General features: G+C 33.4%; 1 protein-coding gene across 1 annotated transcript; it reads right to left on the minus strand.

The window, feature by feature from the left end:
- Window positions 1-289: 289 nt before the first annotated feature.
- LOC142321190 (uncharacterized) lies at window positions 290-20,717 on the minus strand. The gene is made up of 6 exons (XM_075359185.1): window positions 20,641-20,717; window positions 16,177-16,284; window positions 7,212-7,325; window positions 5,449-5,574; window positions 1,902-2,166; window positions 290-336 (listed from the first exon to the last, which is right to left on the minus strand). The coding sequence occupies exons 2-6, from the start codon at window positions 16,273-16,275 to the stop codon at window positions 290-292; spliced, it is 651 nt and encodes a 216-aa protein (XP_075215300.1). The 5' UTR covers window positions 16,276-16,284; window positions 20,641-20,717.
- Between the last annotated feature and the right edge of the window lie 6 nt (window positions 20,718-20,723).

Below are 20,723 nucleotides of genomic sequence, written 5' to 3' on the forward strand. Positions count from 1 at the left end.
CTGGAAGTGTTATATTCAGGGAAACCATGTCCCTTCAGCGGTTTTTATTTCTGTTAGTTTTAACGGCACTAAAGTACACTCCAGTATACTAGATGGTGACAAAACCGCTCATATTTTCAAATTAATTAAAATGTTAATCTCAAATTGCCGGTCGAATTATTCTCCCACCAAGTATCTAATTGTAGACAAGATGCTTATCAGTTTTCAGGATCTATGCACATTTTGAATGTTCATGAAAAATAAGCCCTGAAAATATGGACACATATTTAAGGAAATCATTTGCCTTAACTCATATGAGACGACGACTTGTAGAATCCAGACTTCCAACATCGCTGACTTTAATATAAGAAATGTATTAAAAATTAAAAAAGGAAAAATCGAACCTGAATTGCTACAGAAAAAACACAGGCGATGTCATATGTGCCCATCAATCAATTACAACAAACATCACAACGTCTGTAGTGAGTGTGAGACCATGTATGCAAGTACAAATAACATCATAAGAAATAGTTGAAATTAGTTATGAATATTAAGATGTCGCTTTAAACTAGAAAGGCAATAAAAATCCTTTTCGCAGAATTTACAAAACTAATTTTTCTCTTTTGTATGAATATTAAGATGTAATTTTAAACTGTCTTTGCGATTAAATGACTTTTGACAAAAGTTACAAATATAATTCTTCTCTTTTGTATGAATATTAAGATGTAATTTTAAACTGCTTTTCTGATTAAATGAATTTTGACAAAAGTTACAAACATAATTATTCTCTTTTGTATGAATATTAAGATGCATTTTTAAACTGGTTTTGTAATTAAATGACTTTTGACAAAAGTTACAAATATGATTATTCTCTTTTGTATGAATATTAAGATGTATTTCTAAATTGCTTTTGCGATTAAATGACTTTTGACAAAAGTTACAAATATAATTCTTCTCTTTTGTATGAATATTAAGATGTAATTTTAAACTGGCTTTCTGATTAAATGACTTTTGACAAAAGTTACAAATATAATTATTCTCTTTTGTATGAATATTAAGATGTATTTCTAAATTGCTTTTGCGATTAAATGACTTTTGACAAAAGTTACAAATATAATTCTTCTCTTTTGTATGAATATTAAGATGTAATTTTAAACTGGCTTTCTGATTAAATGACTTTTGACAAAAGTTACAAATATAATTATTCTCTTTTGTATGAATATTAAGATGGTTTTTTAAACGGTCTTTGCGATAAAATGACTTTTGACAAAAGTTACAAATATAATTCTTCTCATTTGTATGAATATTAAGATGTTTTGTTAAATTGCTTTTGCGAGTAAATGACTTTTGACAAAAGTTACAAACATAATTCTCCTCTTTTGTATGAATATTAAGATGTAATTTTAAACTGTCTTTGCGATTAAATGAGTTTTGACAAAAGTTACAAACGTAATTCTTCTCTTTTGTATGAATATTAAGATGTAATTTTAAACTGCCTTTCCGATTAAATGACTTTTGACAAAAGTTACAAATATAATTATTCTCTTTTGTATGAATATTAAGATGTAATTTTAAACTGGCTTTCTCATTAAATGACTTTTGACAAAAGTTACAAATATAATTATTCTCTTTTGTATGAATATTAAGATGTATTTCTAAATTGCTTTTGCGATTAAATGACTTTTGACAAAAGTTACAAATATAATTCTTCTCTTTTGTATGAATATTAAGATGTTTTTTTAAACTGCTTTTGTCATTAAATGACTTTTGACAAAATGTACAAATATAATTCTTCTCTTTTGTATGAATATTAAGATGGTTTTTTAAACTGCTTTTGTGATTAAATGACTTTTGACAAAATGTACAAGTATAATTCTTCTCTTTTGTATGAATGTTAAGATGTTGCTTTAAATTAAAATTACGGTTAAAAACCTTATGGCAGATTTTGCAAACATAATAAATTTTCTCTTTCGTATGAACGTTTAAATGTGATTTTAATTCAGAACTTTGATTAAAAGTCTTCGGACAAATGGTACAAACATAATTCTTCTCTTCGTTATGCTTAATAAGTTGTGTTTTTAAATTATTTTCTGGAATAACAGACTTTTGACAAAAGTTAGAATTATTTACACTACTCTTACAATTATTCTTGGTACTTCTTTTGATGGTTAATTTTTCAATAATAACCTGTAAAATTAAACCAACAATTAAAAGGTAATTATGAATTAATACAAAATTATTTCCATTACAATAACATTATTCTATTTTGTAAAAAGTTGCAAAATATGGATAAAAAACTGAATATTTTAAACATATATTCAAAATAAACATCGTTTGGAATATTTTTTAATGATTCACAAGTAAAGTTTAATGTAATAACAAACTTTACTTATCCTACTGCATATCTATACACATAGCTGAAACTTTACAGATTGTCTGGGCTAAAGGTATCCAAAACAAATGGCCTATATTTAGGAAATAAGTCCTAACTTCTTAGTACTCAAATGATAGCATAAATCTCCAAGAATTGTTCAGGGTACTTTTAATAGTCAGTAGAATATGCGTATGATGTGCAGACAAGCTGACTCCAATGCGATTGTAGTCCATCAATATGTGGATCCCACAAAAACCATTCAGTGCATGCTTTAGTTAATGGAGTTTCAATCATGTACATATGTTTAACAGCTTGTACAAACTGAATGGAATATCAATTCTTTTATGTCAAAGTTTAACGTCCTCAAAGGTACAGGGACTTTAAGAGACAGAAATCATCAAAGGTTACAGTTGTGATGAGGCTATGGATCAAGTAAGCTACGCATTCACTGCCCGTCCCATTAACTTTATTAGGCGACCTAGTTATGGACTGCAAATATCTCTTTCTACTGTTCAAAACATTACCATAAGCACTCAGTTTGCAAGAATACAAGTTACAACTCTTATTTATAGTTAGATATCTTATTTAGTGGTGAGACAACTTTTCATTTGTGCAGGATAGTTAAAGACACTCTGTCAAATTTAATGTACTTAAAACCCCATGCAGTAATCAAAAATGAAAGGGACACACCCATAGTCAATGTCTAGTTATGATGAAACAAAAATGGTGTAATCAGACTGATCATTTTCATGGAGCCCACTGTGACAGGGCAGATTTACGTCGACCTGTTTCAGAATTTTCCGGTTCCTCAGATCCTGCCAGATTCATTTCCAACAAAATGGTGCTCCACCACAATTATATTGAGATGTTACCATGTTCCTGAACAACACTTCCCCAGATGTAAGATCTGATGAAGTACGGACTGCATGGCCAGCTAGATCTCTCAGATATCACTCCTCTAACTTTTTTGCTTGAAATTTCATTAAAAGTTGTAACAAAAGAAAGTTTGAGATTTGGACGATTTAAAATAAAAAAATTGAAGGTGTAGGTCTAATAATGAAGCTGATGCTCTTAAACACCTGGCAGGAGTTAGATTATTTTCCAGGCATCTGAAGTGCAACAAAAGGTGCATACACTGAAGTAGACAAATTTACATTAAAACATTGCGAGAGTTGATGTTTATTTAAAAAAAAGTTGCCAAGTTATGTTAACTGGTTCTCTTAATTTTAAGCTGTACTTTTAGACTGGACACTCTGTAGATTATAGTAAAACGTCATATTCTTCTGTACCAATATATGGTATTTTTATAATAAAAAACCAACATCAACAACCCAAGTAAAGAATTACAAAGTAAATGAAATAACATTTTATTTTTTATTCTAAGCACTTTTGCGGGATCCTGCATATCAGTTTTATATAATACAATTAAATAAAATTACATATCCAACATAATAAAAAATTAAAACTACAATCATATATAAAAAACATCATATAATAAAAACATTTATTTAACAAGTTAGTTAAATAAAATAACTACTTCTACAATAAATAACAACTTAAGTTTAAAAAAAATAATAAATAGAATAAATTTACGCTATGTAACCTGGAAAGCCAATTTACATTACTGAGTGGATTTAAATCACGATATTTATAAAAATTATGATTATTTCTTTTTTTTATATAAAAATGTGCTGCCATCTGTTGCTGCCTTTATAATTGTCATCTTAATATTCTGTCTGAAAGTTGATCAAGTTGGAATCTTTTGTATTTATATGTTTAAAATCTCTAAAAAATGTCCAAACTTTGCCTAGTATTGTTTAAATTTAATTTCTTGATTTTTTCACTACATTGAAATTTTAATATTAAAATTAACTATTTACAATATTTTAATTTTTTATTATGTTTGATATGTAATTTTATATAAATATATTATATACAGCTGATGATGCAGGATCCTGTAAAGGTGCTTTTGGAATAAAAAATAAGGTAAGTGTCATTTCATTTACTTTATAATTCTGTACTTGGGTTGTTCAAGTTGAATTTTTTATTAAAAAAATACAACATATATATATATGATCAAACTGGAAAACATGATTTATAATGTATAATTTTATAATAAACAAAATAAAAATATATAATTTTTTTAATTCTTCTAAATTCGCGTCCTCTTATAACAATATATTAAAAACATTTAAAAAAACTTGTAAATAAATCTGATGAAGTGGTGCGCATGCAAGAAACACTATTATATATATATATTTCCACACAGGGCAAGAAACTTAAAAACCAAACTGAGAGAGCTTGAACTACAGGTATTTGAGTGTTATCTTTTACACTGCTCCTATTAGCACTATTATTGGAGGTGTATATTACTGCTCTAATCTATTATTGTCTGTTGTAAACTATTCATGCTTCAGTGCAATAATTTTCGAGAACAGTGGTTTTCCTTGTCAACACGATTTGTCTAGTGCAATTCTGACTAGACGATTTGTCTAGTTGCAAGTCCTACACTATCAATAACTGGAGGCAAATGTTCATAATAAAAAACTGAAGTCATTGACAACAGTTTGCATCAGGTGACTCTCAATAATATTACTTTAGCATTGATGCATCAGCTGTGCAGGGTGATCACTTCGGATATCTTTTGTCAAAATATGGTAGATATGTTAAGTCTTCCTAATGTAATCACAAAATTAGATTTTATATTATTTTCTTTTCATTTACAGATTTTATGTCACAACCATGTTTAGTCTGTACCAGGTCCACTTTAAACTGCCTACCTGATAAATATTAAAACATGAACACTGAATACAATTAACAACAAATCACCCAAAGCTTACTAAAATGTCAACTCCATCAACAGGTTAAAATTCACATATTTCAGTCATCAATGAATTTCAAAAACACACTTTGCTCTCACACATTGACCATTTATCATTCACAAACATCTCAATAAATCGATATTAATTAAAATGAACTAAATACAGTTACAAACATTTTTTTTTAAAACGAACACATTGAAATATATAGACAGTAATGAAATTAACAAATCATGTTTGTTACAATAGCCAATAGTTACAATAGCTAATACTTACACGACATGGATAAAATACCATCCCATCTTTTGTCTTCACTGTGTGAAAATCTTTTATTCGAAGTTCATTGCTTTTCATATTAAGATTAACCAGTGGTGAAGCATCATTCAATAAGATCTCAGATTCCTTTAAAAAAAAGATAAAGAAATCATATTACAAACTAATTAATTTCCAATAAATGTTTTTTTTTTTTTTTGTTTCTGACTGGAACTTAGTAATAATACCACTTATATACAAATCACATATCCTAAAAATAAATATTTTTGGTAGTAAATACCATTAAAATCTATCTTGCTAAAAATTTTAGAAAAATCCAAATATTATATGACAAAATTAGGCCAAAAAAGAACAAAGCTGATTTAATTTTATTTTTATATGAATTTACTATTAATAGAATATTACAATTGTTATTTATATATATATATATTATACACTTTATTTTCTCAAAGTGTATGTTGCAAAAAATAACAAAATTGCAAACACATTAATCACAAATTTAATTCTGAGAAAACTGATTTTATAAGTCAATTTAAAACAAATATGGCGGTTGTTCAGGAAGGTTTTGAAGAATTTTTTTTTAACTTTGAACCTAATTCTCTTGCAATTTGATTCATTTACCCAGATTTTCAAACTCTTTTTATATTATCAGTATGATGTGATTTGTCCAACTCTGCGAAATAAGCAGTTCCCTCACCTTTGCATAATTAGAAATGAATCTTTGTCCAATGAGCCATTTCTTAAGATTTGGGAGGAGGAAGTAATAGAAAAAAGAGGAAGTAAAAGAAAAGATATAAAAAACAAATAATCATTTAAAGATAGATTTAATGAAGATTTTAAATCATTTAAAAATAGAATTTTCTCGAATAGGTTTCTCGAATGTTGCTGACAATTTTATAATAATTTTGTATATTATTTAGTTTTAAACTATTATTTAGTTTAGAAGATAATTTGGAAATAGTTGAAAAAATTATATATATATATATATATATATATATATTCAAAAACGTGAATTCAGCCTTATAAATCTGCAAACAGAATTTGATTGAGACACTTTTATTAAAATTAAGTTTGTATCCAAAGATAAGATATGATAAATTAATAATTATTGTAATACTTTTTCATTATTGACTGAACAAATATTTGTTAAAAATAAAAAATCCATAAAAACATTTTGAATATTTTTAGAAGTTTAAAATTTGTTTTATTAATTTTTATTTTAAACAAACAATTTTTACACAATGTAAAAAGCTAATGGTTATTATATAAATTGTGAATAGTTAAAGAATTTATAAAAGTTATCACTGAGAATGAGCATAGGCCTGAAAGCAAATTGAAGTAAGAAATTAGAGGCAAGAGTGTTTCTCTAATTCCGTGCTTTACAGAGGCTGAAAGAATATTATATCGTACATATAGACATTTATGTACAGAGAGAAAAAAATGGACTATAAAAAGTTTAACCTGCTAAATAATTAATATATACGAGTTCACAAATCACGAGAAGATCCTCTAATTCTCTCTCTGTGTTTAACTTATAATTTCAATTTTTCCAAATAAATCTTCACTTCAATAGGGATTTTTTTTTTATCGATCTTAATTATACTGGTTTTTTTAATTTAACTTTTTTCAATTCATTTAGCAAAAACATATATGTATTAAAACTTATTAAAGTAAATTTTTACCCAATTATCCAGATCTGGCCTTGCAAAGGTTCATCTGGACAATTGGTGTTTTCACTGTATGCAGAATCTAATATCCTTACTTACCACTTCATTTTTAACTTCTAAATTTTCTGTCTTATTCAAGTTGGTGTCTTCAATTGCTAAATGATCTTTTTCGATATAAAGTAGTTCCTCTTTCAGCTGTAGTAAATCTACTTGCTGTAATAAAAAACAAAAAAATGAAACATATTAACAATATTGTTGATACTCATGTACCAAAAATATTTATAAAAAATGTAATTTTTGAAGCAGTTCTCTACTGAGAATTTACACAATTATTAATGAGAAAAACTTCCATAAGCTTCAAAAACAACATAGATCTACCTTATTATTAAGATATATTTAAGAACAAAATATTTGTAATACTCTTAGTCAAGATTTATTTTTTAATTATACTGTTAAGGTTGACGAATCTTTATCTAATGATTCCAAAGGTTTTTAAAATAAGCTAACAAAAACAATGATAAATCTATTTTAGGTGGCCACGAAGGCGGAGCGAATGTTCTCAACACTGATGAGGCTATTGGCCAATGTTGCAGGTCCCAGGGCATCTAAGCGCAGGATATTAGCGTCTACGGTGGTGTTGGATATATAGCCGATACTACTGCTATCACATACAATATTGTATGTGATGGCGGTAAGGTGGGAGGCCTTCAGACTGAACAGCAAGTATAGGAAGTTGGCTATCAGGGTAGCCCAATTATATAGGACAGTTTCCTTGGATGCTTCACTAGTGGTGGTGTCAATGCCACCATTTGACCTCATAGCCAAGGAAAAAAGGGATAGGATCACAGAAGGCAAGGACCCGTATGTTTATTGAATAGCAGGAGGTGGAAGAAGTAGAGTAGAGTTGTGGACGGCACCGAGTGCAGACGTGTTTCCTAGCTCCGCGATATTTTACTTTTTGATTGGGTTTTTTGATTTTTTACTGGATACGGACATCGGAAATTATAGTGGTATGGTTAATGGACACAAGTGCAAAGTTTTTTGAGTTTCGGTTTTTTTTTTTTTTGAAAATACAAAATTTTGAGGAAAGTGTAGAGAACTTTTAGTGCTACAGCCCTTTTGGACAACGGTTAAGAACCGAAGGGGTGTGGGATTGTAAGTAAATACAACTACACGGACAGAGTGAGTTAAAAAGTACTTTGAATAAGTTTTTCTTTTTTAAGTGTTTAAGTATATACATTTAACTTACATAGAGACAAATTTTGCAAATCAAGCGACAAGCTCTGGCTTGTTCGTGACGTCATTGAAATACAAGTAAACAAGGACTTGTAAAATTTTCAGAAGTTTTACTGTGTACTAGTAGAAATTTTTCTAAGTGTTTGCGATACTTTACACGGGCAAACTCCTATCCTCCATATCTCCTATAGTTTTTACCATAGAACCAAAATTCCCAAATATCTATCCGAAACCAAAGATTTCTGACCTTCTGACCGCCCCTCATATTTTGACCCCCCCCAAAATTTTTGACCCCGGATTTGGACACATACATTTTACTTCCCCCCCAAATTTTTTTGGGGGCACCCGCCCGCGTGGGGTATCATAGGACTCGGAATCAACCCCTGATTTCGAATCCGAAGCTCGCTTCCAATAGAAAATAAGGCCTCTCCAGAGGACATTACAGGATTAAATCAAGGAAAAGCAAAGTGGAAGACAGTAGAGGGGAGAACCGCCAAGCGGCCTAGAGCAGGCTCATCAGAAGAAGAGGAGGCCCCCCTTAATTTGAAGGAGGTTACGTACAGGCTGGGTAATGCAATATTACAGCTTAGGCAACTAACTGGCAAGGCCAGTGTAACGGCAATCAAGGCTCATGAGAGGGAGCTGACAGAAATTTATAAAGATTTACAACGAATAAATGATGAGACTCCAGACACAGTTGACCAAAGTACGCAAACCGAAAGTCATGGCAGGAACGAGATGTCAGATATTCTATATTCTAGATGTAGAGATGACAGATGAACAACTGATAGACAGATTACCCACACGATGGTCAACCTGGGCAATGAACAGGCTGACCCAGGAGAAAGATCTAAGACCAGGAGATGACAGCTGTTTTTTCATCGATTTGAATGGATTAAAGCCATCCAGCCGGTATGCTGGGACGGCACCTGGGGCAATGATCTTACAAGACTGCACCATCCTCGAAGATGGAAAGATCACAAATACCGGAATTAAGTACACGGTAATCTATGACTCTAGAGAAGGAGATATTATAATCTCATATTATAAAGGCCTTACCAAGAGCTGTAGGTAAGCTGGAGTCAGCTGTCTTTGTGGTTCCCAGTGGTGTAGCGGGCATCATAGTGAGAAAAATAGTAATATACATGATGAGGAAGGGTAAGACCTTGCTGAGGATGTTACTCCCCAGCCTGAGCGAACAAGGGAGGGCAAGGTCGAGGTCGGTATCAACAAGAAAGGGAACCCCCCTGGTCGTTGGAAGTAAAACGGTCGTAGTAAGGGCCCCCAGTAAATCTTATGCCGATCTGTTGAAAACCATGAAAGAAAAGGTTAAGGTTGAGGAGGCTGGCGAAATACTGTCAATTAAACAGGGAAGGGATCAACAACTAGAGGTCTGAATTAGTGGGGCGCAGAAGGCGGGGGAGTTTTCCTCCCTGCTGAAGAACAGAGCAGAGGATCTCCAGGTGGATATAAGAACAAAAGGAGACCGCAGAACAGTCGTTCATGTAAAAGACATGCTAGGCGACACTACTGAGCGAGAGGTCAGGGAAGCGGTAGAGAAGGTACTAGGACAAGGAGAAAACTTTCAAGTCACATCACTAAGGGAGGCATTTGGAAACACAAAAAATGCCACGGTGGTCACAAGTCAAAGGAATGCAACGAAATTAATTGCAGCAAGGCTGAGAGTAGGGTGGGTGAGTTGCAGGGCCTACATCCGGACGGATATAGAGAAATGTTATCGATGTTGGGATGTCGGTCACAGCAGAAGAGTGCAGAGGCCAGGACCGTTCAAACCTCTGCTTCAACTGTGGTAAACCCGGCCATGTAATTAAAGATTGCAAGGAGGCGACCATATGCCTGGACTGTGGAGCCACTTCACATAGGACCGGCAACCCGTGCTGTAACAAAGGTCATGACTAAAGTAATACTAGTTAATAATAACAGGAGCCTACTCTCTAGTGATTTGAGCATAGAAATAGCAGCTAGATATGAAGCGGACTTCCTGGTGGCCACCGAACCTAATGTGTATTCGGCGGCCAGAGAACAGTGGCTGACCGATGGGAATGGTGATGTGGCAATTAGAAAGATCGTTGGAAATGTGGATTATGATCTGTATGGTAGAGGTGACGGACTCATTGCTGTTGAAGTAAGCGATAAGATTATAATAGGTGTATATATCAGCCCTAACTGCAGCAGGGAATCTCTTAAGAACAGACTCCTTGACCTCCAACAAGTCATTATACGAGCTCGGAAGAGAATTGTAGTCCTTGGAGACTTTAACTGCAGGACTGTTCTAGCTGGAGCGGTCTCCTCGAACGCTAGAGGAAAACTCCTGGAGGAATTGCTGGCAGCGACAGGAATGACATGTATTAATGACGGAACAGCCACCTACCAAGCAAGAGGGCATCAATCGGTCCTGGATTTAGTTATAATTGATGGAAGGATGCGCACTGATGCAGCTGATTTCATGGTTCTTAATGACGAAACAGCCAGCGATCACAGAGCCATCTTTGTTAACTTCAGAGAGCAACGGCCAGAAATAAGACAGATAAATAACAATATCAGACTGTCTGATCAACACATATATAGAGTGGCTAATAATGCGGCAAATAGAATTAGAAATAGTACTCAGATAACACCTGAAATATTCCAAAATATAGTTAAAGAAGAGATGGCGAACATACCGAGGAGAAATAATATTAAACATAATATGGTCTACTGGTGGTCCAGGGAGATAGAGGAACAGCGTAGAATTATGCAAAGACACAAGAGGACGGCCCAGAGGTTGCGAGCTAGAGTTGGTTCGGAAATAGGATGTAACATTGCGACAGAGCAATATAGGCAAGCGAGAAAGACGCTTAACTTCCTCATAAAGCAAGCCAAAAGAAGGAAATGGTTAGAACTATGCGAGGAGTTGAATGCTGATCCGTGGGGAAAGGCTTTCAAAATTATAACCTAGCGGCTTGGGAGACAAGCTCCGACACTGAATGAAGAAACGGCTGCGTTGCAGATCAGAAAGTTATTCCCCAGAACGGAGGAGCAATATAATAGAGAGGTGATAGAATGCCAGGGAGGAAGATTTACACAAAAAGAGGTCATGGAAGCTATAAATAAATTAAAAAATAAGAAAAGCCCCGGCCCAGATGGCATCCCAGCGGCCATCATTAAGATAATAGCTAGAATCGTACCTTGGGAAATAGTCGATGTAGCCAGCTACGGCCTACAAAATAGAAGCTTCCCTGAATGCTGGAAGGAAGCAAGAACAGTCTTCCTCCCAAAGGCAGGACAAATTCAAGAGAACACAGCATATAGACCGATTACGCTCATAAATAATATGGAAAAAGTAGTTGAAAGGTTGTTAGAAAATAGACTTAGAGAGGAAATAGAGGAAAAACAATGTCTACATCCGGAACAATACGGATTTAGAAAGGGATGGTCCACGGTGACCGCAGTCGAGAAGGTAAAAAACTGGGCATTAAATTGCAGAAGCGGTACATGGAGGACTAGAAAAATCCCCATGATCATAATGCTTGATGTTAGAAACGCATTTGGTACGGTCCCCTGGACAGCCATCATTGAGGCGCTTCAAGCCATGCGAATAAGTAAATACTTAGTAAATCAGATAGATCAATATCTGCAAAATAGGTTCATAGAGGTCAAAACCCTAGAAAGGAAAGCCATATTTCAGGTATTCGGAGGGGTGCCGCAGGGTTCTGTCCTTGGCCCAACCTTATGGAATGTTTTCTATGATAAAATCTTCAGGCTGAACTACCCGAAGGGGTATCGATAGTAGGATACGCGGATGATATCTCAATATTAGTAGAAGACAGGGATATAAATGAACTGGAGAACAAGGCAAACCAAGCCCTTAGAACAATAGATGAATGGATGGAGGATAACAAATTAGAAATAGCTCCTAATAAATCCTGTTACCTGGTCCTCTCGGGTAGAAGACCATTAAGAAGTGTGAATCTAAATATCAGAGAACAGAGAATCGATGAAGTAAAAGAAACAAAATACTTGGGGGTACTTCTGGACAAACGTTTAAGGTTCAGCAAGCATATTGATATGATTTGTGGGAGAGTTACTCCTGCTGTAAAGGGATTAAGAGGATTATTTCAAAACCACGGCTCACCTAAAATGGTTATTCGAAGATTGATAACCGCGGCTATCACTTCGGCGGTACTGTATGCGGCTCCCATATGGGGGGCGGAAATGAACATACAGCGAAATAAAAAGAAGTTGAGAAGTGTCCATAGACTGGCATTGCTGCGTGTAGCTGCTAGTTACTGTACGGTATCGTATTACGCGCTGTGCGTACTGACCGGGGTCCTACACATAGACCTTCAGATAAAAGCCAGAACCCTCAGACACAGCGGTATGTCGAAAGAAGAGATGGAAGGGATTATAGAACAAGAATGGCAAGAAGAGTGGGCAGGGTCCAGAGTGGGAGAATGGACCAGACGCCTAATCCCTAATATTAAAACCTGGAATAACAATAGACTCGGAGATGTCAATTTTTACATGACACAATTACTGTCGGGGCACGGCTCTTTCGGTCAGTATCTGTATAGGATGGGAAAAGAGTCACCCCGCAGTGCATCTATTGTCCAGAGAACGACGATGCCGAACATACGTTGTTCATATGTCCAAGATGGGCCGTTAACAGAGGTCAAATAGTAATTAATGGTCTTACACCAGAAAATCTCATAAACCGCTTGGGGTACAACAATGAGAACTGGGAATGGTTCCGCAGGTTCGCCGGGGAGGTCCTGCGGGCCAAAGAGGATGAAGACAGAAGAATGGGAGTATAAACAGTAGGGTAGGGCGGACAGTCACTCCATGGAGGGCCTGTACGCCTTGGTGTGCGGGTACCTGAGAAGGGGGTGAACTCCAGGGGAGTTTGAGTTTGGGTTAAAATAAAAGACCAAGTCCCGGTCGGCGGGGTCGTTCCTGCGGGAGCCTAGGCTCTTTGTGGGGTCAGCGCTGTCGATTAGAGGCCAAAGGCGTAAAGACCAAGTACCGGTTCCCTGCTGAGGCGCTGGGGGACGGCATAGCCGGACATTGGCTCTAAAGCGAGGGATTAGAGGCAGGCAATGTAAAACAAAAGATCCGAGACCGGGGAGGCCAACCTGCCGTGCCGGACGTATAGCCGGTGGGTGGGGGACGCCTCCTTTGAGAGTAAAAGGACACTCTCCCCGACTGAGTATACTTAATTGGATATCCAATCGGGGATAGTAGGAAAAAAAAAAGGAGGTGGAAGAATCCAAAAGGACATTAGAGCTATATTTTGATCCCAGAAGTAGCTGCTGTATTGGTCAATAGACCAAGGGTCATTTGGGTTCTACGTCTGCAGGATTGGAAGGAGGTGTACAGATCAATGTCAGTATTGTGAAGAAACTAACACATTGGAGCACATCTTTTTCATGTGTCCCAGGTGGAAGGAAGAATTGGCATGTGATGGTTTGGACTCGCTTGGGGGGTCATGCAGTTGATGCTCTTGTTCGGTGAGAGTTGGACCATGTGTTCACAGTGGTTTCTGGTGGAGCGCTCCACCAGAAACTACTAAAGGAAGAAGATGAGGTGAGCAGCAAAGATGTCAGTTGAGGGTAGTGCTGGGCACCAGTCTTTGGGGGCAGGTGACAGGTGTGCCTCGACACTGCCATCAGCAATGGCTCCCATGAAATGCATTCCTGCCATCAAAGGCTAGCATAGCTGTGTGGAGTTAAGAATCTACTTGTATAGTAAATATTGAGTTGTAAATATCATGTGAATGTAGTGTGTAAATATTTTTATGAATGTGAGGTGTACATGTGATGCACGTAGTGCTGAAGTTGAGCCTTTCCAGCAGTTCCAGTACCACATTGCCTGAGGGAATGGGCTTTTAGCGAGTCCACTGCAGTAGGCGGTGAACCTCACACCCAGTATGTACAGGCTACTGAGCGTTTGGTTTAGGCATGTTTTCCCACTTCCGATGTAAAACAAAAAAAAAAAACACTAGTTTCTATTTTTTTATGTACTTATGATTTTGCATTCATGGGTCTCATGCCTCTCTATTAAATTAAATATAAATAAATAAATTAAAAAATTTACCTCTTGCAAAAATTTAAAAACTTACCAAATACAATTACCCAGCCTTTGCTTGAGAATAAAAATGGAAAATTAGGCCTTAACAACAAAGACAATTGCAAAAATATACGAAGTACTTCAAAAAATTATTAAACTGCCATGAACCAGCAGTAAGATTTCATTTCCAAAATCCAACATGAACTAATTATGCAGACACCACCCATCTGCACAGATTACAGTGACAGGCCTTAACTGTCCATTTCACGACTCTAATAACATGACATCTATTACATTGATTGTGTCTAGCGGGTCAGTTACTGCTGCACACTTCTCATACTAAGCGGCCGATATGATGTTATACCATCAGGTAGTTTACCTAGTTTGATTGGTTTCAGCTATTTTCCATACATCGAGAAAATATTCAATGTTGAGAATGGATGTACAGTAATAATAATTATAATAGCTGAACAAGAACTTTACGATGAGTGAAGTTAGCATTGTAGATAATTTATGAATTAGATAGTATGCAAACAATGAAGATATTGGATTTTAAAGTTTAATGATAAGAAAATTAGAATTTATTTTGCAAAAGCAGCAAAATTTATTTGTTCTGAATGAATACATAAAAATGCTAAAAACAGCTATTCATAAGTTAAAAACAGCTGCTGGGTTGTGTATGAGATTTTTCACTCATTTTCTTATTTCTGCATGCCAGCAATCTGTTAATTTTTTTCAAATTAAAAATCTTTTTGGGTGAAATTAAAATTAATTTAATATATATTCTTAGAATTAAGCTTCACTTTAACAAAGCAGTACTTGCTGATAATACTTCCTATCTCTATCTATACTATTATATAAAGAGGCAGAGGGTTTTCGTTTGTTTGGGATAAACAAAAAAACTCCTTAATCACTTTCAACCAAATTTTTACCCACATTTCTCAGCATAACTGAGAAGGTTTTTAGATATGTTTTCAATCTCAAAAAAAAAAATGAGTATATATCTGTAGTAGTGGAGATTTTCCGGTTGAAGCACAATCTTTAATGAACTGTGAGTCATCACTGTGTGAGGTGAGGTTGAACTGAATGCATCATATCAGTCGACTGAAAATATTACAAAAATAATGAGTAATATTAAATTTTGAACAATTTCTTTCTGTTTAACAATAATGACCTTCCCTTGGGGTATGCATGTGAGGCTAGAATGGTGAGGTATACGAACACCTCATGGGAGGCTAGCCCACTCATTACTATGAACTATTAACAAACGGGGTGCCCCTGGACCACTTTTTTGGAGGTGCTCTTATATCAGAAAACAATCACCCGATTTTGAAAATTCAAACTGGGAATATATATATAGTTTGTCTGTTTGCTCATGCATCATGTGAGAGGAAGCTGACTGATTACTTTCAAATTTCAGAATACATATGTGTTACCCCAGAGAAGGTTTTAAGCCATTAACCGAGGCCCTAGCTCCCTTGAACATTGAGATATTAAAAATATTCATTATTTCTTCACTCCCAAGATGGGTGAAGTTGTGAATTAAAGAAATTCATCAAGGAAAAGATAGATTTATTCTTCTACTTCACTACTGAATATTTCTGCCGCCATTGCAAAGAAATAAGTTATGAATTTTTCATTGTCAAATGCATGTGTACTTTAGTTACTCCTATTACCTATATTTCATAATTTAGTTTCTTTTTCAGGGTTCTGTCCAACCTCATCATGTATGTTACAATATCCAATAATTATAAATACTTACATGACATGGATAAAATTCCTTCTCTTCTTCTGCCTTTATAGTGTGTACATCATTAATTTTAAGATTAATCCGAGGTGGAATGTCATCATTTAATGACATCTCAGATTTCTATAAAAATAAGATGAAAAAAACCTTACAAAAATGTTGAAATTAATTAATATTCAATAAAATATCTTTTTTTATTCTGACAAACTTAAATATACCATTGTAAATTAAAAAAAATATTAAAAAAAAAGGTCTTTCAACCCATCAAAGACAGAAAAGAAGACACAAATTATTTAACCCCTTCATAGTTTTTGATGAAATAACTCATCAAATAACTACCCTGATAAAAATTTCCTTGACGAAATAATTCGTCATCCACTTTTTTGCTGAAAAGTGCCACTGATGAATTATGAATTGACCCATTTAATTGTGTTTGTTGATGGGTTACTGTAACATATGCGAGTCTAGTTCCATTTTTACTCTAATTTATTGCTGAAGCGGTAGTATCATATTGTTTCTCTATTCTATATGTCCTAACAATGTATATTCATTATTCGGGTTATTTTTTACAAATAAATTAGTTGACATTCTTTATGTCAAGCAGACTAATCTTTTTGTCAAAGATTTCATTAAAAAAAAAAAATAACTACCAAACCAGTTTTTGAGGTTTCACCTGTGGAAACAGACTGATAATTATGAGATGCTTTTGTTTGTAGCTGTATATATGCTATCAGGAATTACCTGAAAGCCATAGACTGAAAGTTATTACACAAACCATCTCCTTTTTACAACTCTTGGATTTGGAAAAGTGTTAGCCCAAAGAATCAAACTTTTATTGTATTCCCTCAATTTTACTCATGATGATAATACTAATAAATCTCCAAAAAATAAAATCGATTATTGACTATCTTGTTAAAAAATTCAGAGATGTATATACACCAGAAAAAATTTTAGCAGATGATGAAAGTTTACTGGAAAGGTAGGCTAAATTTCATTCACTACAAGATACACTACAAGATTTCACCACCTTACAAGATAGTGTTGTTTTCTAAAAATTGTAAGATTGTAAACAATATTAATTTTTTTTATCGCAAAATAAGCATGAAACTAGTGCATGGAACATGGAAATGTCACTTTATAGTGTATGAAAAATGTCACACCTAAGCAGGATTTGATATTGATCATGAATATAAATTTATTAATAAGAAGAGAGTTCCATAAGCTACAAAAACAATATAAATCTACTTTAATTAAAAATGAAATTCATAGTGTGTGATAAGGAGGGAAAAATAATGTTGACAACTAAATTCAGATTAGACTGTGTAGAATTAATATGGAAAGGAAAGAAAGCAGTGGTTCTAAATGCTGTCATATATATATATATATATATATGTATACTTTTTATTCCCTTAATGTGTATGTTGCAATTTGTTCAAGTAGTTAACAATAAAACTACCCTACCATGGGCCAATTAGATGAGAATGATATGTGTAATCTTGTACACTCAAATCTCTGCTACAGAGGAATTATTTTTTATCAGTGTTTATTTTACTGGAGGTTTTTAACTGAATTTTTGTAATTCATTCAGGAAACACACACACGCGCACACACACACATTAAGGAATTTATTAATCTCAATTATAAAAGTAAATTTCTACACATAGAAACTTTTTTTTGTTTTTGCACCATATTTCTTTTTTGTTACATTGTACAAATTTACATATATTCCAAATATCTTTCTGGGTCAATCCATTTAATGTGACCCAAGAATTGACACCAATTCCACCAAAAAAAATTGAAACTCACCCACTTGTTTTCCACATGTCTCAGGACCTTAAAATTAAAAGTCTTTTTTTTATTTAAGCAGTTTATTTGTGGCAGCCATTTTTGTTATGGTACACACACCTATTTTTTGTGATTGCAAGGGTTTATAAAACAATCGTAACTAAAAAACTGTAAGTCCGGAAAGAATGAAACAAAAAGCAATATATTCATATTTTTTCAAGGTGATAGAATGGTCTAGCGGTTTATTTACCTATCTCTCTTCTTTCTACGAGAAAATTAGCGATAAATTTGATCTTGAAAAACAGGGAAATTTTAATTTTGGTAATTTTTTTATGAGGCGAGGATGCCAAACACAGTTTGAATTATTTTTTTACATGTAGGTATTGTTAGTAGTTTTACCATAAATAATATGAATAGTGATATAATACTTAACCCCTAATTTTTTATGAATTTTTGGAAACTAATCTTTTTACATGATTTAAGTTTTGGCTTCAAATAATTTCCACCACTTGTAGTGTTTTTGTAGATGTTTATGGAAAATAAAATAGTTTCTTGTGTACTGTACTAATAAAAAAATTATAACCTCTCAAAAATCATGAAAAACTTGTTACAAGCAATACAATTTTGACTTAATAAAAGGGATTTCTTGTCTTCTTGGCGATTTAATATCTTTATGCTTAATACTATAGTTGAAATAGACTTGTTTGAACCATTCAATTGCAGTGCTCATCTTATAACTGGCGCTTGAATTCATTTCCAGTCATCAGGAAAATTCATGCTGCAACATGCTCATTTATGCATGTTGCATCATTTAGCTTCGCAGTTACAGACTGGTGTGTCTGACATTAGTTAGTGACCTGTTCACATCTTTACCAAGTGTCACAAATTTTATCCTATTTTTGAAAGTGTTTATTAAATAAATAAGTTTTCATCATTATATTACCAAATTTTAAAATTATTTAAATTTTTACATTATTTTTCAAGTAAAACAATGGAAGAACAATGTCCCATAGGAATTTATGTGAATGAAGAGTGTCAAAACATTGTACTGGTACAAGGCATAAAAACTAAGCAACTGTCTTTGTAGATTACAAAAAGGCAAACAACTCAATCAATAGCACTTCCTTATTTAATATGCTACAAGAATTTGGTATGGATCCCAACACAATTAACATAACTAAATAGATTCTTCCAAACACCTCTCATAAACAGCTTTCTTATAATTACCTAACGATAGTTCTTTATATTTTATAGTAGCTTGAATGAGGTTATATTTGATATTGATTCATTTATGTTGGCAATAATAAATAATTACTCTGAAGATGAATTTTTAAATAAATTATATTAAAACAAAAATTATTTATGTGCATCCTGTACAGAGATCACCTTGCTATTTCTTATTTAAGAACTAGAACTAAAGATCTCCCAGTTATAAGATTTGAACACTCACTATACCACTTGGCTGCTGTGACTGAAAATATACAAATAAGTTACTTATTTAACAAATATGTTTAATTACAGTTTACTACAAAACATCACGAGTTGGAAGGCACCATTTTGGATTTAATGGAGGAACCCCCCACCAAAAACATATTAATAAATCCCATTATAAGCTGAACCACCAGCCCACACTCTTGTTATCTAAAAACTTTTTCTAATTTGTACGCCCCATTTTAGAATACTTATTTGTTTCAACATGCCCACTATAATAAAGGTTACCAAAAATAGGGAAAAATACTAACTTAGCATTAATCAGATTAAGCAGAATTCAAAAAACAATGCAAGCTTGTTTAAATATATAAATGTCAATAAGCACAGGTTCATTGAAGTTCTATTTATTATGTCAGTGAAACAGATTCATAATATTGGTTTGTAAATCTTTGTTTACACACATCTTTGTTCTACATCATGCCATAGATTTCAAATTTTGTGTGTATATATATATTTTATAGTAAATTTTAAATTTAATAATACATTATTAATACTTTAATTAAAGTGAGTGGACCAACCCCTTAAGTCTCTTAGCATCCCTAAGGATATGGTAGCACTCACATTTAGTGATCATGGATTTATTCAATGTATAATCACTTCTAACCACAAATTACCTGTTAAAAATTAAAAGTTAATAAACAATAGGAAGAATTAATGTTCAAGTACTATTAATAATTATGTACTAAAAATCTATTATTTCTTTAGACAGAAATTTCTTAACGGTAGCTAGTTGCATCATTGCCTAAGAAGTACGGTTGAGAGTAAAACAAATCTGACACTCATCGTGCCAAGTTTAAATGAAATTGGCACTCTTAGGGCAATGGCACAATAAATGAACTTAACTGTTAAGGTTATTTCTCCATTCTACTGAGAAGGCTTGTGCCGTCTCAGATAAAACTGGTTTGTAACAAGAACAGCATGAAAGGTTTGGGCATTAAAATATGATATATGTGTAATCATTTCTGAAGGACTGTGAAATTGAAGTTCAGTCTGTGTTTGCATGGGGTAAATGAAATTTACAGTCGCACACTTAAAATGTGATTATACAAGTTTCTGAACAACTTTCCTTTTGTGGAAAACGATTTTACAACGAACTAAAATGAATTTACATGACTGTTTAAAGTTCACGCTACCAATTATCAATATAAAAAACTCAAACTTAAATTCTACTGATTTATATTAGAATAGCATAACATTACTTACTTAGTCAAATAAACAAAGTAAACACCAACAATTACACAATAATAATATTACAACATCTACTACATATCTTCCTAACAAAACTT

The sequence above is a fragment of the Lycorma delicatula genome, chromosome 3 (assembly GCF_047948215.1).
Source record: "Lycorma delicatula isolate Av1 chromosome 3, ASM4794821v1, whole genome shotgun sequence".
NCBI lineage: Eukaryota > Metazoa > Arthropoda > Insecta > Hemiptera > Fulgoridae > Lycorma > Lycorma delicatula.